This window comes from Lagopus muta, chromosome Z (assembly GCF_023343835.1).
Source record: "Lagopus muta isolate bLagMut1 chromosome Z, bLagMut1 primary, whole genome shotgun sequence".
NCBI classification, from domain to species: Eukaryota; Metazoa; Chordata; class Aves; order Galliformes; family Phasianidae; genus Lagopus; species Lagopus muta.
In genome coordinates, this window is record NC_064472.1 from 8785801 (window position 1) to 8808813 (window position 23013).

The 23013-nt window shown below is 41.2% G+C and overlaps 1 protein-coding gene across 4 annotated transcripts in view; it reads left to right on the top strand.

The window, feature by feature from the left end:
* DNAI1 (dynein axonemal intermediate chain 1) overlaps window positions 1–23013 on the top strand; it is a 136020-nt gene that overhangs the window by 7886 nt on the left and 105121 nt on the right. For 3 of the 4 annotated variants that reach the window (XM_048930797.1, XM_048930799.1, XM_048930800.1), the window contains exons 2-9: window positions 5322–5390; window positions 7282–7380; window positions 8354–8434; window positions 9876–10002; window positions 12641–12720; window positions 13716–13874; window positions 14350–14409; window positions 16355–16489. In XM_048930797.1, coding sequence (XP_048786754.1) covers window positions 5322–5390; window positions 7282–7380; window positions 8354–8434; window positions 9876–10002; window positions 12641–12720; window positions 13716–13874; window positions 14350–14409; window positions 16355–16489 — 810 coding nt within the window. Of the gene's footprint in view, window positions 1–5321; window positions 5391–6098; window positions 6163–7281; window positions 7381–8353; window positions 8435–9875; window positions 10003–12640; window positions 12721–13715; window positions 13875–14349; window positions 14410–16354; window positions 16490–23013 lie in introns of those variants that run through there. The other variant, XM_048930798.1, reaches the window with a different exon arrangement.

Consider the following 23013-nt stretch of genomic DNA (forward strand, 5'->3'; position numbering starts at 1 on the left):
GTAGCACAGTCGACCTGTCTTACAGTGTATCTGACATCTGACTCAGGGAGGAATTTCTAGGTGCCGTCAGAAACACCTCCCGGAAGAAAGCTCCAGAAAGCAATGGTCGCCTAAGTTTCATATATGTCCTAAATTCAGGTATTATCCCTGCTATTTCTTTTCAGCATGGGAACTACAATAATCTGTCCATTTATTTAACAGGATGATGATTCATTAGAATGAAACATTTTCAACATGCAGGAGTTCACACTTTGGCATTTTTCAGTGGAGCATTAGAGCACATCCCTCAGTGCTCTGAGTTAAGATGATGATCTGGAGGTAAGAAACTCCTTGCAACTATTTTGTCCCACCTACCTGTTCCTGATTTCCCTAGCAACAGTGTCTCTTTTTCCCTAATATAAATTCCACATATTCACACTCTTCTTCTTGTTAGTTAGAATGGAATTTAATAATTATTATTTAAGGGAATTTAATAATTATTATTAACATTGTTTAATTAGAAGATTTATGAAGGCTTATGATGTTTTCCGTGGCAAGGCTGTCTTCAATTTGTGGAGAATTAGCTAAAACTTAGCTATTTGGATTTAAGTGTTCTTTGTTGAGTGTTCGACTAGATGCTTACCAACATAAACCAAAATACTAACAGCAACTTATTGTCTTAACTCTGTCCATATTCTGCACCTGGGAGAGCTTAAGTGAGGCAGGGAAAGTATAAAAAAAGGTGTGTGATTATGCAATTAAGCCATGTATCATACTTGGGCTCAATGGGATGAATTGAAGGTTGCCCCAGCAACCTTAATTCTTGCATTTTCTTGCTTCTGAGCACTTCTCTTTGAGGTCCTAATAAAATAGCATGCTAACTTTCTTATTTCACTTCTGTAGCTCATTATATAAGAGCAAAGATGTGCCTGAATTTTAGAGATGTGTATATGAAGGCCAGCCCCTGTCATTAGCACCCTGCTGGTGAATATCTGATTATGCTGATTCACAGTTCTAGTTTATTATTTATACGTCCAAATGTATTTGTGACCTTTCCCTTGTACAAACACTATGTTGTGTAGAAGAGAGAAGGAGCTGTCAGTGCAAAAGGATTGCAGTTTAAATAGTAGCTTAGGTGTAACACATTGAGGGAGTAACAGAATGATGAGGAAACAGTGATCATCATTCTGAGCTCTGGTGGCAAGAAGAACTGTGTGCTGGTTTGGGAAAGATCTACAGGAAGCTGGAGCTTGTGAAAGAATTAACAAAAGGACCCAGCACAGGCACACCAATGAAAACGGCTGTCTTTTCCAGCAACTAGCACAGCTAGACTTTGTGCTATTATCTGAATTGGAGGTGATGTAAAATGTTTTTTTTATTCTTGGCTGACCTAATTTTGTTCTTCACCCTGCTTCTTTTAACAGTTTAAAGAGATCTGTCAGTTTGAGTGCATCTTCCATGGTGCAAATATTACCAACATTTTAGCATCTCGTCACATATCCCTCTATCTGTGTCACCTTCCAGTTGGATTGCAGCAATTTCAGGTTCTTGGACATGAACCTTGCATTGCCTCAGGCACTTTGCTAACATGGGCTGTTGTCACGCACCCCTGCAAGAATGATGTTTACTTCCAGAATGCTGCCTTCTGTTTTCTGTATTAGCTTCTGTGGAGTATTCTGTGCCTGCAATTCAGTATATCCAACAAATTCTACATTCAGATTGCTTGTTGCCAGACTAGTCTCTGTGTTAGCTGTGTCTGTAGCATGTAGCCAAGTATTTGTGTGATAGCCAAGTAATCCTGAGGTATATTAGGACTTGGGGTGGTGGTGATGTGTTCTGTGTTTCAAAGTACCAGAGATTAGAGGTGTGGTTAATAACTGTCCTGCCAGTAGTGTTCTTGCCCCCTTCTGAAGGGAACTCAGTGTAGCTGCTGGTAGAGCCCCCAGCAAGCTGCCCCAGCACCATGTGGATGGTCAGAATACTTCTGTGTGTAACAGTAATAATAATGTAGGTTAACATTGTTGCATGCAAGCTTCTTAGTTTTATGTCCCTTTTCTGGTGGAGTACTCGCCTCTCTTCTGCTCCTTGGGTTCCGAGGTCAATAGCTTCATTCTGCTATCATTGGTCTTTGGGAACAGGGTGGCAAGATGTTAGCATCTAGGTCCTTCACTGGGAAGGATAAGATGTCCATGTTGATGGTTTCTTCTTCCTCACTCTAGGACCCGACTGAGGTTTCTTTCTATGATAACTAACACACTTACACCTTTGTCAGTGTGTTGTTCAACATTGCATCTGACATGTGATGTTTTTCAAGTGTTAGATTCCCCTTTCAACCTAAGCCATTCTATGATTCTGGGTTTTTGTTTCTTTGTTTGCTTTTGTTATCCCTAAAACCATCTTTGCCCAGGCTGACAGGTCTGCATTTCTTCTGCTGATCAAAGGTAAACTGTTTGCAGCTGTGAAATCTCCAGTGCCAATCCTGTGCCCTATTATGAATCATCCTGTGCTTGTGTTCCTCTTTGTCATGTTCTATATCTCTGTTTCCAGGGTTTCTTTTGTGCACCAGACCTTTTTTTCCTTCTGCATTATGCTACAGTCGTAAAACCATGGATGGTTCTTTACAAAAATAAAAGTAGAGCAGACAAGCCACAGGCCTGTGATCAATTAGAAAAATTGCTGCCCAGCTAAAGTGAGTAAAACGAAGCTGCAGGTAGGCCAGGAAGAGTTCAGACAACCAGCTTCAGTCCTGAGGACCTGCAGTCTAGTACAGAGCCCAGAACACATTGCTAGTAATGACAATCGTATATTGCAGAGCTGAGTAACAAGCATGCATGGCCACATCAGGAAGGACATTCCTGACCTGAGGAGTTCAGAGAAGCGAGTGGGAGAATGACAGCAAGAAGCCAAGACCTGCAGACTGCCCTGTTATAGTGGTGATTTGTGCCTTTTTCACAGAGCCTTGGGGTTGTGCTGCTATGCATTGTCCTACATTGTTCCTCACTTCTGTGCTCTGCTGGATTATTGCTGCCATTTTAATACCTAAGCTCACACTCTGTCCTGCAAAGTTCTAAGCTGTGTGGGAATGGGGTAGGGTTTGTGCTGCTTCCACACGCTGGAATCAAATCCCAGCTCTCTTCAATGTCACTTTTGGATTTTAATATGGTTCCAGATATTTATTCACTTGTGGCTCTTTAGAGTATGTTAATTGAAATGTGTGCAACTGCCAAAACCAATTACCCTCAGATTGACTTGTCAATGCCTTTACAGCTGGATAAACGCTTTTAAATGCTCATTTACAAAGGGTAATAGTGAGTAGGCTTTATTTCCTCTTTAGAATTAAGAGTTTGTTTTTGATTCAGATCTAAATAATATTCTGCTCTGAAGTTCTGTTTCAAATTGTGTTGCCTTTATCATATCTATTTCGCATGTAATATCTTCCATGCAGAACAGGATGCTCTGTTGCTGAGCAGTACCATGGGGGAAGCAGGCTGTCTGTGTTATCCCATGGTTATAATAGGGGCTGTAATGCCAAGGCTTCTGGGCACTCTGCTATGCTCTGCTATCACCCCACGGAGGGTTTTAAAGTAAATGTAATTATTTTTTCTGATTTTTTCTTTTTGTATGTGTCCATTTGACTAATAACAATTTATATTTCAAAGTAAGGCACATTTTCTAAGCTTAGAAATTAGTATCAGTCTGCTCATTTGTCATCACTTTTAGTGTACATTTTCTGGAATAGAAATAATCGCACCTTGTTAGTAACAGCATTCTTACAGCTTTTATGATGGGAAAAAACACTGAAAGTCACAGTCTCTCATCTCTGCTCCACTTTGTTCTCGTCTGAAAATATTTTCCTTCTTGGAAATGTCTTGCCACATCGTAATAAGTAATGGGACTTTAGAAATAAGACTTGGAGATTCTGTGTGAAAGTGATTACAGGTACTTAATTTTTTAATAAGAAACAGAAGTGAATATTTATGCTTTATAACAAAGAGGAATCATGAGCAGAGCCTAGGAATTTGTGTAGCATCTCATGCTTTTTAACTTATCAGTAAGAAATACAGAAAAGGGGACAAACCAAAGATAATGTAAAACTAGGCTTTCCAGCTGGAGAACTGGGAAAACCAGACGGAAACAGCAACTAGCAGGCTTTAACAGTGAGCAGTGGTTCTTTGTATATACACATCTGTGCTCCCGTTAGCAAGGCTTGTACAAGTCCTTGATGTAGGCAGTTGTCCATGCTAACAGTCAGCATGGATTCCAAAGTGCCTGATTAATTTTGTGGAGAAAAAGGTTCACTTACATGAAACAAAAAGGACAGTATTTCAGGTTCAAAAATCCACTGGAGCTGAAAGGACATCCTGGAGAAAGCATCTTAAATACCTGCTTTTGGATACTTTTGGAGCTGTACCTGGCTAGCTAAGAGGTACACTGTTATGTTCTAAAGAAAAATGATAAACACATGGGAGCTTACCCCTCCACCTCACTGTATTCATTCCTTCTTCTCTTGTATTTTCTTCCATGTGACAAAATCAAATGGTTTTTCCAAAGGGAAACTCTGCTTTTCCCACCAGTCCAATCTGATGTTACCTGGGTCCATCCTTAAACTGTTCTTGTTAAAGTCTCTGATGTCTTCTCCTTTGTTTATCAGTTTTCCTTTTAAAATACGTTAGCTTCATTCTTTGCTTTCTGAGTTCTTCACCTAATCTGTCTCCCAGCATCTTCTCAAAAGGATCTTTCCCTTCCTCTCTGCTTTCTGTAGAGTCTTCACAAATCTTTATCGTTGCTGTCCTTGCATTTTTTCTTAACCTCTGCGCAACCTTCTTTAGAATGACGCTATAAGGCTTTTGTTGTCTTATTGTTCCCCTTAAAGCCTATCTTAAATTTTTTCTTTGCTGTGATGCACTTAAGAAGGTTGTTGGTGGTTAACTTCCCAGTTGTTGATCAGTTTTCAATGCTTTTTTTCATTAATCTCCTCTTTGTAGGTGCTAACCTTCTGTCTCTGACCTCACTGTGACATGCAAGCATTTGGGGCGAGAGTGGTCTTTCTGGTGTATCTGAGTGAGGCACTATAACCTGGTGTGTGTGACATGTGTGAGCCACAGATAAGGCATGCTAAGGACAGAGCCTCGCATTTCTCCATTCTGTTGAACTTGTCTTATATTTTGTTTGTGACTACCTGTCATTCAGAAAAACATTTAGAATAAAGTACTGGTATATCTGGCTTTTGTAAACTACCATTGCAGCAAACCTTAGCAAGCACATTAAAGTTGTATTCTACTCCAGTTAAACTGGGGAACAGAGTGTTTTAAATTTTTATGTTGGGTCTGTTCTCACTTCAGAGCCAAAATGGACCTCCAGGAGGAAAGGCTGTGCAACCGAAGCTTTATGGGGCTTCAACTAAAAAACGGGTAAGCTCACAAATCCAGGAGTTTTAAAACATCATTTTTCTTTCTTTGTCTATGAGATGCAAACTAGATTCTGCCTGAGCAATGACTTGTTTTATGGCGCTATTAACATTCCAATTGATTTAATAATAAGGGGTTCCACTGAGAAGGGAATTACACTAGCAAGGTAGAATAGAAATGGAAGCTAAAACAAAGGCAGAATTTTGGTAAACTGCAAAATAAAACTAATTTTTTTTTAAGTATATGATATAAATTCCAAAATATAAGCTGACAAAGGCTATGAGAAAACTGCCTGCTTTGGTTAGAAAATTCAAAACATATTCCAGATTTGTTTATTAACATAGGAATACAAGCATTAGGGAGAATACTGTTAAGTTTTTGACTTTTTAACTCCTGTCAATTCTTTCACTGGCAGGCAGATAAGTGCTTAGAATAGCAATCTTAATCTACTTCTTCATTTACAGAGACAAAACGTAAGCTGATGTAGATGGGTTTATCACCATTGGTATGAATGGGGGAAGGACAATTTACATGCTTTTAAACAGACCTTGTGACAAACAACTTTTTGCCTTCTAAGAATAAATCAGAGTCCTGTTATTTTTCCCCCCTTTTTAAGTCTCTTAAAAGGGAAAGGTATTGATTTTCAAATAAAAAATGAAAAAAAAAAACACAGAAAACCCAACACTATTTTTATCTTTGTCACTAGAAAAATAACAGCTCTGAACTAACTGGCATTGAATTGTGTATGAAAAGTGTGCTACAAGCAGGTGTTCATGTGAGTAGCATTAAATCACAAACAGCTGTTTTGCCCTCACAGTCTTTTGAGAATTGAGGAGCCTGACCTTCCTTTCAGCTTGCTTCATTTTGGCTTCCTTTACCTTTAGGAGAAAAAAGTTGCAGCCTGTGAATTTCCCTGGCTTCTGGCATATGCAAAATTCTCTGTTACTTCAAGGCACTGTGTGCTTTTACACATCACGTGCTTTTTGCCTTTGTGCTGCTCTGCTGATAGCATAGCTTTCCTAGGTCTTGCAAACAGCCTTCACTTACACCCTGTATTCATTGACAGCTCCATATCGCTATACAGTTTAATAGACCGGAGAGACCTGCATTTAAAAAAGTGTTTGATTTATTTTAAAACAACTCATTACACATTTCAAACTGAGGGAGAAATTTTATGCTGAGCAGTTAAACACTGTAATCAGCAACCTCGTGTTCTAGCAGTTTATCTTTAATGACCAGTAATTGAAATTCATCCCTGCAGTGATCCGTTTCCTATTAATGATATTGTATCATGATACCAACTCTAGTCTAGCCCCAGGAGAGCAGCTCTCCCCGCTGCAGGAATGCAGACCTACTGGTCTTTGCAAGAAAACAGCATTCATCCAGAAGTCCCATCCTAGCAGCTTTGTATCTTAATCTAATGTCTAAGTGTAGCTTATATTATAACACTTAAGAAGTAATTGAAGTTTCAATTTCAATTGAATTGAAATTATGCCTTTTAGTTAAAGCACGGGTCATTTGGGTTATTATGTGGTCAAAAGAAACAATTGCCAACTTTTAAACTGAAATTCAAGTGGAGTTTCTTAAGTTTTGTTACTGGGGGTTGGACTCGATGATCTCTGGAGGTCCCTTCCAACTCCTACAATTCTGTGATTCTGTGAATTACTCCCATTTGATAATGGGCCAGGAATTATTTTCAGACAGTATCTCTTCTAACCCACTGAGCTACTGTTGCCAACTACTTGCAAATTTGGGGTTATCTGGTCTCTTTTATGCAGAGATGAACAGGGAAATGCTGGTCTTCTTTGTACCATGCATGCAGAAATGCCTCTGTGTGAGCGAGCAAACCAACCACAGTCTTGGTGTTCAAATTGACTTCCTTTTCCTGCACTAGGATGAAGATACATCCACTGAAGTTGGAGAAGGAGCGGATGAGTGGCCAGCATCAAAGACTGTGGTCAAACCTCCAGATCAGCTGGAATTGACTGAAGCTGTGAGTAAAAAGCAGAGTCTGTACTTGTCATGAGAGGTGTACAAAATTCTATAAACTGAAGCCTACCTCTTACCCATTTGTTGGGGTTTTTTTTGTGTTGTTTTTGTTGTTGGTTTTTTTTTTTTTCCAGAGGAACTTCTGCAAGAGTAGGACTAAAAGCTGTTAATGTACAGTGTCTGGAGCACAGGCTAAAATGGCTTTCAGCAGGAAAGTGGGGAGAATGTGCTTTGCAACAGCTCTGGGCTTAAGGCAAAGTAACACTATATGTGGTTGATCCAAGAGGGGAATGGAGCCAAGTCTTTCCTCAGATAAGGAGGACACCAGTGCTAACCCTGAGCTTTTCAGGAGTAAGAGGGAATTTGACTCACGGAGTCATACAGAGAGGGGTCCTTTTGTTTAAGGCTTTGTCCTCCTGGTTAATGCAATCAATCACCCTTCTAACTACATTTTCCTCTCTTCTGACGGCTTATAAAACCCTAGTGTTGCTCCCTGTCCTCCAAACAGCTCTCAAAAGGAAGCTACACACACTTCCTCCTCCTCAAGCAGTAAAAACAATTGACACTGGTACTATTTTTTGTTTGAACTGGTTGAGCTTGCAAGCACTGCTACTGTGTTGAGTGTTTACTGGATTTATAGAATGTGTATGCTTCAAGACAAAGGTTTGTATTTTTTGCCTTACAAAATGCAGCTAACATTTTTCAAGTGCTACCACAGACAAAAATTAATGTGACGAGTAAAGAATTCCAAGAAACCCATTGAAGTATTACGATAGGAAGCAAGATGACTTTGTTCTTGACTCCACTCTGAGCTACCTTGGCTCACACCACTGCTCTCGTGGAGGCATCAACTGCAAGCGAGATATCTGCAGCAAACATCCTAGAACTGAGTATGAAGAGTCTGGTGATCTTTGTATATTCTATGTTGAATAGCAGTGACATTTTCTTTATGATGCTATTTTGTTTCTCCTCCAAAGGAATTAAAAGAGGAATTTACACGTGTTCTGACAGCTAATAATCCACATGCCCCCCAGAATATCGTCAGATACAGCTTTAAAGTAAGTGTGACATGACCTCTAAAACTGAGTTTTTTTGCTGTTAGGTGTTTTTGAGTTTTCTTTTTATTTCCTATCAGGTGATTTATTTTTAATATGGAATTCCTCTTGTTACATATTTACTGGCAGTGCTTCCTAAGGGGATTTTGCAGAGGATGAAAGCCTAAAAGCATTGACATATTTATTCAGAAGTTGGAAATAACGATTACTCAAGTTTTGTCAGTGAATAAAATTGGCGCACCTAAACTCAGGCAATGTTTTTTTTGGTGTTTTTTTTTTTTTTTTTCATTCAGTGGTGATTAGAGGATAAAAGACAATAGTTTATTTGGTCTATACGTAGTTATGCCTCAGGATCCTGAGATCAAGATTCAGTTGTTTGCATTGTATGAAAATTCAGAAATGTTATGTGAAATCAGTGACAAGTGCTCTATTCATGATGAGTAGGAGTGAGGAGGGGAGGCTGCATCAAAGATTGCTGGGAAACATCCAAGAGTCACACCTTCACATGTCCGTATGCAGAGTATATGCTGCATTACCCTGGAGAGTCTTTCTCCAGCTAACATTTACCACTAGCAGCATAGGCTGCTGCAGGGGCAGAGGGGAAGGGTGGCTCTACTTTCTCCCTCTCCCTGGGAAGAGTCACACCTCCTGAAAGAAATGAGAGCCCATAGGGACAGCTCTTCCAGCTCTCGCCTGCATTAATCCCAGCTTTAGGCAGGTGAAACAGACCTGAGCTTGTCTCATCTCTGCATTACTGTAAACACAGGTGACAAGCAGTCTAGTCCTCCACAGTGAGTGAAGTGGGCTCAATACTATGCTCTCATGGACGCAGGTAGCAGTCATATTTTTAGAAGGAAACCACTGAAGCATCTGTGTTCTGCAGTCACTTCTGATTGCTTTTAGATGTAGCTCTGAGTCTTAATATGTAGTTTGAACATGAGTGCATGGCTGCTCTGTACAGTGACCTTCAAGCAAGTGCCGATAAAATTAGTTTAAAATAGCTGAATTAGTGTAGTGCTTATAAGCCTGAGCACAGTGCTAGCAGCCTGTACTGTTTCCAAATCAGAGCTGCTCTCTCTGTATAGTGCTGCTCTCATGTAGGAATGACAGCTCATTCAGGTATCTCAGTACAATAGAGCATTGATGTCTTTTATGAAGTGCTGTGCAATAGAGATGTACTAGAATTATATTTAAAATCCCTTTCTGTGTAGTTTAGGAGAGCTAGAGATTTCATGTTCTCGCTTCTTTTCCTTGTATTTTTAATTTATGACTTTCAGCATCTTGAGATATAAATAACTGCTGGAAGGAACTCAATATAAAAATGTTAACAGCAAACATTTTGTCAGTATGGGACTTCTGAGCTTTAGCATTTTAGGCTAAAAAGTATTTCTGGCTTTAAAATATATTTCACCATGTTGATTGTGTTGTGTTTTCATTTTTGAAGGAACGAGCTTACAAGCCGATAAGCTGTGTAGATCAAATAGCCATTCACTTCTCTTTGAACGGGAACATGATACTCAGAGATTCAGATGAAGGCAGGCGGCAGAGTCTGAGATTAAGCAATGCATCAGGTTGGTTTATTTTCTGAAATCACAATCATTTTCAGCTAAGCACTGGTACCAATTAGAATCATAGAATCATAGAATCAGCATGGTTGGAAAAGACCAGCAAGATCATCTGGTCCAACCATCCACGTACCAGCAATAGTTCCTGCTAATTTATTCAATGTGAGGATTATAATCATACCTCACAACCATAAATTGAATAGATTGCCTCTTTCTCAAGAAACAAAAATAGAAAAGCACATGAACAGCCAGCCAGATGTTTGCCACAGTGTAGAAAACAATACCTGCTTTTGAAGCCAGCTGAACACCACTCACTGAAATTTTCAGAGCTATTTAGTGTCTTTAAATGTCTTCTACTACAATTGGTTGGACGTACATGTCCAACTCCTTATCCTGCTTTGAGAATTTCAGCCATGGTTTAAATCTTAAAGCAGATATGTTCAGAGGCAGGATAAGTGTTTGGGAAACTGTTATATACTTGGTGCATTCTTCCTCTCTCATCATTATATCTAATGGACAATGTGAGATATAAGATACTGAGCTAGTTGAACCTTGGATTTTATCTAGTCATCTACATGGACTTGTGCAAAGCATTTGATGCTGTCCTGCATGACATCCTGGATGCCAAAAAGGAGAAAAATGGATTTGATGGATGGACCACTGGCTGGATAAGGAATTGGCTGGATGGTTGCACTTAGAGAGTTGCAGTCAGTGGTTCCATGTCCAAGGGGAGATGGGTGATGAGTGGTGTTCTTCAGAGATCAGTGCCTGAACTGGTGCTTTTTAATATCTCTGTAAGTAACATAGACAGCGGGATTGAGTGCACCCACAGCAAGTTTGCAGATGACACCAAGCTGAGAGGTACAGCTGGCACGCTGGAAGGAAAGGATGCCATTCAGAGGGACCTGGACAGGCTGGAGAGGTGGATCCATACCAACCTCGTGAAGTTCTGCAAGGCCAAGTGTAACATCCTGCACCTGGGTCAGGGCAATCCCAAGCACAAATACAGGCTGGGCAGGGAATGGCTGGAGAGCAGCCCTGAGGAGGAGGGTTTGGGGCATATTGGCTGATAAAAGGCACAGCATGAGCCAGCAGTGTGCGCCTGCAGCCCTGAAAGCCAACTGTATCCTAGGTTGCATCAAGAGAGGCGTGACCAGCAGGTTGAGGGAGGTGATTCTGCCCCTGTACTCTGCTCTCATGAGACCCCTCCTGGAGTACTGCATCCAGTTCTGGGATCCCCAGCACAAGAAGGATGTGGAGCTGTTGGGGTGGGTCCAGAGGAGGGCCACAACGATGATCAGAGGGCTGTAGCGCCTCCCCTACGCGGGCAGACTGAGAGAGCTGGGGCTCTTAAGCCTGGAGCAGAGAAGGCTCCGGGGGTACCTTATAGCAGCTTTCTAGTACATGAAAAGGGCCTACAGGAAAGCTGGGGAGGGATTTTTTATAAGGGCATGTAGCAATAGAATGTGGGGGAATGGCTTTAAACAGAAAGAAAGTAAATTTAGACAAGATATTGGGAAGAGATTCCATACTGTGAGGGTGGTGAGACACTGGGACAAGTTGCCCAGTGAGGTTGTGGATGCCTTCTCCCTGGAAGCACTCAAGGCCGGGCTGGATGGGGCTGTGAGCAGCCTGGTCTAGTGAGATGAGTCCCTGCCTTCAGCAGGGGGTTGGAACTAGATGGTCCTCTCCAACCCAAACCATTCTGTGATTCTGTGGTTATAGTATTGCGATTCTTATGTTATCTGTCAGGAAACAGTTCAGTCAGACACTAAAGAGCTATGTTGTCAGGAAATATTTCTAGGTTACGATTTTCCTCAGGGAAAAAGTGTTTAGTGATTTTCTCATGCTTTGGCTGTTGGAGAAAGAAGCTGTGTCACAAAGAATGTCCTGTTGAATTGGTAACACAATGATATCACTGCTCCTGAGAACAGCTGTTAGCAGTGACCTTGGAGGGGTAGTGCCTCTTTTCTTCAACACTTAATGAAATATGCGTAATGATCTGAAGTATGACAAAATGCTAGATAGAATTGTCATTGCCACAAAAGCATGAATTGTTGATGTTGGCAGTGCTTTTCATTGTGTGCAAACGAACCAATTTAAAGGAGCTTGATGCTAACTAGCATCACTACACACTCAAGGCTGCCACTGGAATGTGGATATCCATCATTGTCTTAATATGGTGTTGTGGTTTAGCACAGCAGGCAGCTAGTACATTTATTTTTATCTGTATAAAAAAGAACAAATCACACTGTAACTCTTTTGTACCTTGAGAGCATTGCTCATAATTGTATGTAACAGCAGACTTTTTCAGAGTGCAGAAAGGTCCAGAGCTGAAAGCAATACTCCAGAAACCAAGTTACTCAGATCAGAAGTTATTTCAGAAGTTTAATTTGAGTGAAAATCAGATTTTTTATTTCATCAGTGAGAATTACTGCAGTCTGATCTAGTAATAACATTGCTTTTTTCTATCCTTGAGCAATCACCCTGCAAACTGAGAATTGGTTACTCTGTTGTCTAATGAGAAAGCATTAGAAAAGGATGCATTTGTATATTAATACTGCAGAAGATAGAACAGTCTGCAGAATATCATATATTGTATCCTATTATCCTACATTAATTCACTTATCTTTTCTGTCATCAGAAAAAGCTCCTTCTGAGACTTCTGCAATAGCATCTGAAGAGGCAGAGCTTAAAGATGAAAAAAGCACAGAAGATGCTCAGGTAATTCTCCACAGTCAGCTGAGAGCTGTACTTTTTATTTTTAATATTGGATTGGAAACCCTCTTTATTATAAAATGAGCTCACCGAGATGCTTCGGTAATCTATTCTTTCGTGCCTGAGATGTCTCAGCTGTTGCTGAAATTCTGCACTTTCTCCTGAATAGCTGGGGTCCTCCTGCCTTTCCTCGATTTGGAGGTGGACAGGGGGTGACAGGTCCCTACATGCTAGGTCTGTCTTCATCCAGATACAACATCATGATGGAGCGTAATTTGCTGGGACTTGGAATCTTTGTGAACAGTATGTGAAATCTCTCTATTTCCCTGAAAGGGAAGTAGGTTAAAAATAAAACGCGGAGAGATGAAAGCAGCAAGTGTAAGTAGTTTAACTGAGGTGTGGCCGACTTAGAAACAGTTGGCCGATCAGGAAAGGAGTATGCTATGAGCAGTTTGTTCTTATCAACGCAATGTCATGCCTTGTAATCAGTTTCAGATTGAGCTGTGATTGTCTACAAAAGCAGTGAAAACATAAATTCATGGGACTGTAATACATTCTTCTGATCCTCAGGTCTAATTCATTTTATCAAAGGCAGTCATGCTATATTATCTTGTTCATATGAGGCTCTATTTTACAGTAACTTCATTTCCTGTTCTTCTCTTTCTCCGTTTAGATACTTCCTTGCTCTGATAGCCAGAAGTCTCCTAATTATCATCTTTTATATTTTGGTCTTACATTTTTCCTTTGCCAACCTGTGGCCACTTGAATAGGTACCAACATTGCTGTCTACCTGAAACAGCTTTTTCTTATGATGTAACCCAACCTGCCCCCACATCCTCTCAGCCACAGTTGGACTTGCTCACTTATTTGCTTATTTCACTATTGTCAGCCACTAAATCTTCAATAACAGTCTCTGCTCCTAGGCAGCAAAATTCCAGCAGTCTGGTAAGTGCTTCAAAAGAAGGGAGGAAATATCTGATCTTTCCAGGGTTCTCTTGCAGGCTGCGGAAGAGGAAGAGGCAGAGAAGGCAGAGACAGCAGAAGCAGCTGAAGCAGCAGAGGTAGAAGAGCCTCCTCCCCCAAAAGTAAAGGAGAAAAAGCTTGCAAACCAGTTCAACTTCATTGAGAGATCTTCAAGGACACTTGACAACCCTTTGCGGGTATGCTGCTTGCTGCTGTTTCCTTCAGTGACCCAGAGAATCTTTCCTTTGGGTGGGCAAGTGGAGCATCAGTTTGTGTCATATTGTGAAATCCTTGCAGGTGCTGGTGGGAGGGGAAAAAAACAAAAGCACAACAGTTTTTCAGTATGGTAAAACAACGCTTAACGATGGTAACACATTTGAGGTAGTGAAAGTGGTGACCAAAAAATTCTTGCCTTAAGGACTCTAGGATAGTCTATAAAAATTTGGTGCTACTGTAAATCTTCACATCTTGGTCCACAAGAAAATCTATATTTGCATGATAGCTAATAATGTTTGTGCAGTGATCTGGGAATTATTTGGATGCTGAATCAATCCAAGATCAGTATTATTCTCAGTATCTGTTATGAGAAGGTAGGTTCCACAGCTGGACTATGTCACTGAGTCTCAGTGTGTAAATTACACTTTCTTATGCTTTTTTTTTTTTTAAACTTAGGAAAGAGCATCCCAGTCGGAGCCTACACCTTGTAAAAACTTTTCAGCCAATGCTAAGCAGGTATATCCTTTTGACTTCATTAATCATTTTGGAAAATATACAGGAAAATTTTTGTCTTCGTACTCCTTGTACTGGAATGAACTCCTGTATTGTGGCTTTGATTTCTGGTTTGAACTGCAGAGCAAAGTAACACGGCCCTCTTTTTTGTCTTTTTGGATAAACTTTATTTCTAACGTCAGGTGTCTCTGTTCAGCTGGTTTTGATTGACCATTCACCACCAACCCCTAGCTGGTTTATTTTAGAAGGCTTTAAATGTGTAGAAATGGAGAAGCACACTCCAGTGAAAATGGTTCTGGGCTCAGCAAGAGCTGAGCTGAACTCTTCAGGAACTGCAACTGCTTCTTGGAGGCACTGACTCCTCCTGGGACATGGCTGTCTTTGGGATGAGGAGCTCTCTGTTGTTGACTATTTTCCTTCAGTGCGTGGTGGGTCATTTAGGAAGAGCTGTGGTCCAACATTCCCTGCCTGTTCTAGGAAGTGGGAATATGCCAGTTTATTCATGATAAAGATCTGTTCCACAATTTTTTTCCATTACTTTCTCCATCTACTGAATACATACATACATGTATATTAATTCATGTAGTTATACATACACATATATTAATTCATAGTAGTAAATACATATATATATAAATTCCGCATGACATTTTACACATGAAGTACACAATAGCTTTCACTGGAAAGGGAATCCAGCTAGTTCTGCTGACTGCTTCTCACAAATATTTGCAAAATATATCTATGTATATCCATGATACTAATCTTGTCTCCTGTGTTATCAAAGTACACTGGGAAGATCCAGGAGAAAGTATTAAGTAATGACAGCAAGTAAAATGCTGCTGTAAGCAAGTGGTAGGAAGAGGAGGGGAGGTGTCTCTGTCAAGCTGGAGATTGTAACTCAGTTTATTCCTGAACTTGAACTCAGAGTAACTGGCCTGAGAGCTTTCTTCCTTTCAGTTGGAGTTTTCTTTCTTTTTTTTGACAGTGAGGTGACCTCAGCATTGGAGAATATAGAAATTTTGCATGAAATTTTTGAAAGCTAAGAGGAAATTTTTTTCTTTTAATTTTCCTGTTAAAAACATTTTAACATAAAGCTGTTTTTTCCTCAACTCTTTTGCCTTCTTGTTCTTCCTTGTGCTCATAATTTTTTCTTATAAAGATTCCTGTTCTGCTTCTTCTCTCACTCTTTTCATCACATCTCATTTTGTCCTTCCCTTGATATTTAGAACATCTTTTCTTCTCACTTCCACCTGCAGATTTACAACACAATGCACATTTTCTTGTTACAGGTTTTCTTCTACTTTCTATATTCCACTGTTTTAATCTCCTTTGTATTTGATTCATACTCCTGCTCTAAAGATGATGTATCAGATTTAGATTACCATTTCTCTTTGCTGAAAGTAATATGACTGCTTCAGATACAGTACTAGCACTGCAATACTAATGAATAGTTCCCAAGTGGAAAAATTACTTTTGGATCTACTCAAGTGAGACATTCCTGCATGTGGCTTAGCAGAAGATATTAAACTGCTCTCAGTTTCCATTTCATCATATGTTTCAGAGTAAGAGTTCAAGATTTAAATAGTGTTAAGCAGCTACAATTTAATTTTCCAACAACACATGAGAAATGTCACACAGCAGATGTTAAATGCATGTTTCCTATTAAACACTAAAAATTAGCCAAACAGAATATCCTACAAAAAAGATACACAGTCAGAGCACCGAGGAGAGTGTTGGGAAAAGGAAATTATTAGTAATATAATACTTTATTCTCAAGAAGTGAGACATGTCGCATCAAGCTTTGAATATATTGTTTGGTCCTTCATTGTTTTGCCTGCTATCTTTCAGCTGATCCTGGTGACAGTGTTACTGTTTGGATTGTGTGGATGATTTTTTTTCTGAAGCATAATCAAGTCCTTACAAATTCTGCCTCTTATCTGTCTCTCAGTGGGAGATCTACGATGCCTATATGGAGGAGCTTCAGAAAATGGAGAAGTCAAAAGAGAAAGAAAAACCAAAAGCTCAGATAGGAAAGAAAGAGGAGAAGAAGAGGGGAAGAAAGTTAATTTCACTGGAATCACAGGTATATTCCGCAGCTCTAGAAGTAGCTTGCTGAGAGTGGTAGTGAATACTTCCATCATGCAAGTAAAGGGGAATGTAGCAACTCGTGCTGACTGTGCAGCAAGTTCTGTCAGCTGGCACGTAACAAACCTAAGAAATGCAACTACTGTTTTTTTCACTAGGAACCATATTTCCAAAACAGGGATTTCTTCCATTTTTTATTTGTTGTTCTTTTTATAGGGATACAAATCAATATGAAGCCATAATCTTGACTCAAAGCTCATTTCCAAGAGCATTATCGTGATTGTGTCTCATTTTTGATTAGCATATGAGTGGTAAAAGAATGAAATAAGTTGAAACACTCTTTGACTTTATACAGACTTTTCCATGGGATGTACAAGCATTAAGTCTTCTAAGGAAAGGCAAAGAAATTTAGGATTTCTTCACAATGTTACTAAAACAATATATTAAAATAAGTTTTGCTACTTTTTATTATTTTAATGATAACGCTAGGTAATTATAACATATGTTTTTTACAGTTGTATACATATAAATTTTGTATAATAGAAACAGAGAGTTCTGTTCATAGCTTGCCCCTACCATAAATGTAGGTGCATCATTGTAACTAAGATACACCCTTGTAATGTAAGCTGGCTCCTGAAAAGGACTTGAGCACTTTCATACCATACACTGATTTGGCTGTAGAGGATTTGGCTGGCTGAGCTTTCACAGTAGCCCTCAGCCCTTAACAGTCTTGCAGTTTAAACAGACCAGAAACATGTTCTGACAGGCTTCCTCCTGTGAATGGTGCCATTGATATTCACAGTACTTTCTAAAACTAATAAACCTTTCACCTAAGTGTGGAGAACTAAGCCTGAAGTCAATGATGCAATTATGGGCTTAAAGATTGGAGTTCTTAAAGCTGTCCGTTAAAATGAAATAGAAATTTCTACTAATGGAACCACATTGTAAAAAAAACTGACATGTTCAACTGACAACAGTGGGAAGCTGAAATCTGTGCATCTATGATCCCTCCCCTTGGTACTTTGCCTTTCACAGGGTGATTACAGGGAGATCAGAAAGTGAATACAATGGAACAGTGTAATTGAAATCTCTTGAAGCAGAGCCAGTATTCGACTTTGAAACCCACTGCAAGACTGGTGGGTTGGTTTGAAGTGTATGAAAAAGCTGCTGAATTTTCCAGTCACTAACTGGAAACACACAACCAAAGCATCCAGGCATTACAATTTGATTATGAGTAAACATCTACAAACATTTTGGAATTGTCAGCATAGGAAGAATGTTGAATTGGTCAAGTATGTGCAGAGAAGAGCAGCAGAACTGGAGAGGGGACTAGAAAACAAGTGTTATGAAGAGCAGCTGAAGGAACTGGGACTGTTTAGTCTGGAGGAGAGAAGGCTGAGGGAAGACTTTATTGCTCTCTACAACTCCCTGAAAGGAGGTTGTAGTGAGAAGAGTGTGAGTCTTTTCTCTCAGGTGACAAGTGATAGGACACAGGTGACATGATACACCAGGGGAGGTTTGGGTTGGACATTAGGAAGAATTTCTTCATGGAGAAGGTAGTGAAACATTGGGACAGGCTACCCAAGAAGAGGCGGAGACCCCGTCCTGAAGGTATTTTAGAGGCATGGATGTGGCACATGGGTGGACATGGCTTAGTGACGTGACTTGGCAAGTTAGGTTGATAATGGGATGATAGTTGATGATTTGGAAGGTCTTTTCCAACCTAGATAATTCTGTGGAAATTAGAGATTGAATGCATCAGAGTCTGTATCTCTAATCTCAAGCTAGCAAATGGAAAAGTGGGCTTCCAAATTCTAACTCACAGGTTATATAGTTCTGGTTACACACAGAGATTGGAAAAAAGATTTCCAGCTAAACTTTTTCGAGGACTTTCTGCCTTTAACAGCTGCTGAGGTGGAGATGTGGAATCACAAGCAGGAAATACATGTGATCTGCACAATGGCTAACAGCAAGGAAGCTGTGACTAGAAGCAGTTATTGATTCCCACTGTTATTTCTGCATCTACTAAGTAGATAGTGGAGCTACTGAGACAATACTGGATTCAGCCTAAAGGGAAGAAGAGAATAAAATGAGCAGATATTACCAGAGATAGATCACTGATGGAAGCTCTTGCTGTGGTAAGAGGCTGTGAAAGAGAACATCCAAGCTCTAGAGCTGTTTGAGATTATAGTAGAGTTCAGTGAGGAATTAGAAACAATGGAATAAAATAAAGGAAAAACAGTACTAGTACTGAGCTAGAGGCCAGAAGAACAGGTGACTAGCTGAGGAGAAAGCAATCCATAAAAGAATGCAGCCAAAGGTGGAGAAGAGAAAGAGCTTTGACAGTTGAACAGAAGGGCACTGCTATGAGAAAAGAAGTGGAATTAGGCCATGCATAACACTGGGGAATGAGGAGAAAAAGCAGGAAACAAATGGTTTGACAAAGCAGAAGAGAGAGGCAGGCAGCAGATAAAGGAATTGAGATTACCAGGATTCTAGCTGAATGAAGAATAAGAATGATATAAAGAAGAATGCAAGTGAATGAAAGACAGAAATACAGAAAGTATTTTACTGGAGTCTGTGATAGACTTTCAGAAATCTCTCAATTTGCCTGTCATTCAAATGGATCTGGAGAGAAGAGGATATGCTATGCTACATCCAAGAGATGCAATATAATGTTTAATTTTTTTTCCCTTAGTTTTCAATAAAGGCAGCAAAATAGAATATGGCGAAGACTGAATACCAAAGAGAAATTATATGAAACCTGAAAATAGCTTCAAGTGGGGAGAACTAGGCAGAAGTGTTGTATCTGCTTGTCCTGTTCTTACTGTTCCTGAGCCATCTGCTTATGCCTCTGATTATAGAGATAGTCTTGGTCTGATCCAGTGTGACCCTCCTTATGTTGTTATGTGAGCAGAGAAATTACCTTGTTTGACACAGCAACATTAAGTAAAAAGACTAATGCTGTTGAGTGGATGCAAGCTAGCTCTTCTTACCCTTTAGATAACAAGACACAAAATCACAAGTAAGACAATAAGGACTTCTGTCAGATCAATCAAGAGGAGGGTGAAGCTATGCAATTGGAGAATAGCAAGGCCAGATGATGTATAGGAGAAATGAAAATGATTCTACTGGTCTAGCCTTTAACAGTGCATGACAGTAGAACTAATTTAGAGAGGAAGAATGCAAAATTGGGAGTAAATATGAAATGAAATAGAGTATGTGTTCAGCGAAGTAGCCTGTATCCAAGTAATCTCACCTTCTTTTAATAAGGAAAAAGTTTTTTCCTTAAAAATGAAAATGTAATAAAGGTAATCCTAAAGATCAGTAGATATATTGCTGTATAATGCCTCTGAGGAAATGATTAAGTAAACTGGAAGAGCTGTTACTAGTATAGATTGGGAAGGACTGGTGGAGTGGGAGGCTATGCGTTTTGGAACATTGAAAAAAGTCTTAGATGAAGTGAGGGCTTACTGCTTGAAATGAAAAGGGAGAAACATGAATCCATCAGTTGGTGAGTAGTGGTGTGGATATAAAAAGAAAGGTACGTTGCTGGAAAATCTTGTGTGAGGGATAGCAAACAAATAACATTTCTGTTACATCTGTCCCACTACAGCGTTACTTCTTGAGATATGCCCAGTGACATAGCCCAGATCACAGGGTTGTAATTATACTTTGGAAGCACTCAGACAATCACCAGTTATTTTTATAATAACAGCAGAAAACCAAATGCAATTAACCTTCTTATTAGTGTTTGCCTGCTTCTGTTCAACTGAAGGGCAGGATGAGTTGTTACCAACATCCTTGTCTTCATTCTGCAGTTTACGGTCTGTCAGCATGAAAGCCAAGTAATAAAAATTAACAGAGTATAATTCTAGAAAGTAATAGCTGCTTGACAGGATTCAATGTGAGGTCCTCTGTTTAAGGATTTGCAGTGGATGAAGTTGTTGGCAGGGCAAGAGATGGCAACACACCTGTACTACGTTCTTTTTCTGAAAGCCTGGAATTCTTGTAGCATCCATGTGCTTGTTGCGAGAGATATGAACTGCTATTGCACCAGTTCTTGGGTGGACTTTGGTTCTACAGTTACAGATCAGCAGAAGTGTTGCTCCATGCTCCAGTTAAGTGGAGCTGCATATTGCAACTGGCCAGCTGTTGAGAGGCAAACCTGAAACAATTAGTGTTAATGAATAGTACTACAAGCACAGGATATGTGGCCAGCAGGGACAGGGAGGTGACTGTCCCTCTCTGCTCTGCCCTCGTGAGGCCCCATCTGCAGTACTGTGTTCAGGTCTGGAGCCCTCAGTACAAGAAAGACAGAGAGCTGTTGGAGAGGGTCCAGAGGAGAGCCACACAGATGATCAGGGGGCTGCAGCACCTCCCCTATGAAGACAGGCTGAGGGAGCTGGGCTTGTTCAGCCTGGAGAAAAGAAGGCTGCAGGGTGACCTCATTGCAGCCTTTCAGTACCTACAGGGAGCCTACAAACAGGAGGGGATCAACTTTTGAAAGGGTAGATAGCAGCAGGACAAGGGGAAATGGTTTTAAGTTGAGGGAGGGAAGATAGAGGTTAGATGTCAGGGGGCAGCTTTTTACTATGAGAGTGGTGAGGTGCTGGAACAGCTGCCCAGAGAGGTTATGGATGCTCCATCCCTGGAGGTGTGCAAGGTCAGGCTGTATGGGGCCCTGGGCAGCCTGGTTTGGTATTAAATGGGGAGGTTGGTGGCACTGCCTGTGGCAGGGGGTTGGTACTTCATGATTCTACTCGGCTCTTGTGAGGCCCCACCTGGAGTACTGTGTCCAGGTGTGGAGCCCTCAGTACAAGAAAGACATTGAGATTTTGGAAAGGGTCCAGAGGAGGGCGACTAAGATGATCAGGGGGCTGGAGCACCTCCCCTATGAGGACAGGCTGAGGGAGTTGGGCTTGTTCAGCCTGGAGAAGAGAAGGCTGCGGGGTGACCTCATTGCAGCCTATCAATACCTGAAGGGAACCTACACCCAGGAGGGGAGTAAACTCTTCAAAAGGGCTGACAACAGCAGGACTAGGGGAAATGGTTTTAAGTTGAAGGAGGGAAGATTTAGGTTAGATGTTAGGGGGAAGTTCTTTACTAGGAGAGTGGTTAGGCCCTGGAACGGGCTGCCCAGGGAGGTTGTGGATGCCCCGTCCTTGGACGTGTTTAAGGCCAGGCTGGACGGGGTCCTGGGCAACCTGATCTGAATGTGTATGTTTGGTGGCCCTGCTAGGCAGGGGGGTTGGAACTACATGATCCTTGGGGTCCCTTCCAACCCGGGTGATTCTGTGATTCTGTGATTCTGTGATTCTTGAGGTCCCTTCCAATCCGGGCCATTCTGTGATTCTGTGACATTTATTTTCAAAGTATTAACCCATAAACTATCTTAACAGATGATTCCAACAACATTATCAGGAGTAGTCAGCATGGGTTCACCAGGGGGAGGTCGTGCTTGAACAACCTGGTGGCCTTCTACAATGTTGTCACATGCTGGGTGGATGGGGGGAGAGCAGTGGATGTAGTCTACCTTGATTTCAGCAAGGCATTTGATACTGTCCCCCACGACATCCTTATAACAAAGCTGAGGAAGTGTGGGATAGATGAGTGGACAGTGAGGTGGGTTGAGAGCTGGCTGACTGGCAGAGCACAGAGGGTCGTTGTTGGTGGTGCAGAGTCCGGTTGGAGGCCTGTAACCAGCGGTGTTCCTCAGGGGTCTGTGCTGGGTCCGGTCTTGTTCAGCATCTTCATCAGTGACCTTGATGAGGGGATAGTGGCCACCCTCAGCAAGTTTGCTGATGATACGAAGTTGGGAGGATTGGCTGACACGCCTGAAGGCCATGCTGCCATTCAGCAAGACCTGGACAGGCTGGAGAGCTGGGCAGAAAAAAAACGGATGTGGTTTAACAAAAGCAAGTGTAGAGTCTTGCATCTGGGGAGGAATAATTGCATGCACCAGTACAGGTTGGGGGATGACCTGCTGGAGAGGAGCTCTGCAGAGAAGGACCTGGGTGTCCTGGTGGATGACAGGTTGGCCATGAGCAGCAGTGTGCCCTTGTGGCCAAGAGGGCCAATGGCATCCAGGGGGGTATTGAAAAGAGCGTGGACAGCAGGTCAAGGGAGGTGATCCTCCCCCTCTACTCTGCCCTGGTAAGGCCTCATCTGGAGTACTGCGTCCAGTTCTGGGCTCCCCAGTACAAAAAAGACAGGGATCTCTTGGAAAGAGTCCAGCGGAGGGCCACGAAGATGGTGAAGGGCCTGGAGCATCTCTGCTATGAGGAAAGGCTGAGTGAACTGGGTCTGTTCAGCCTTGAGAAAAGGAGACTGAGAGGGGACCTGATTCAGGTCTATAAATATCTGAGGTGTGGGGGGCAGAATGGTGAGGCCAGACTGTTTTCAGTGGTGAGTGGAGACAGGACAAGGGAAAAGGAAACCGCAGCATAGGAAGTTCTGCACAAATGTGTGCAGGAACTTCTTTACAGTGAGGTGACGGAGCACTGGAACAGGCTGCCCAGG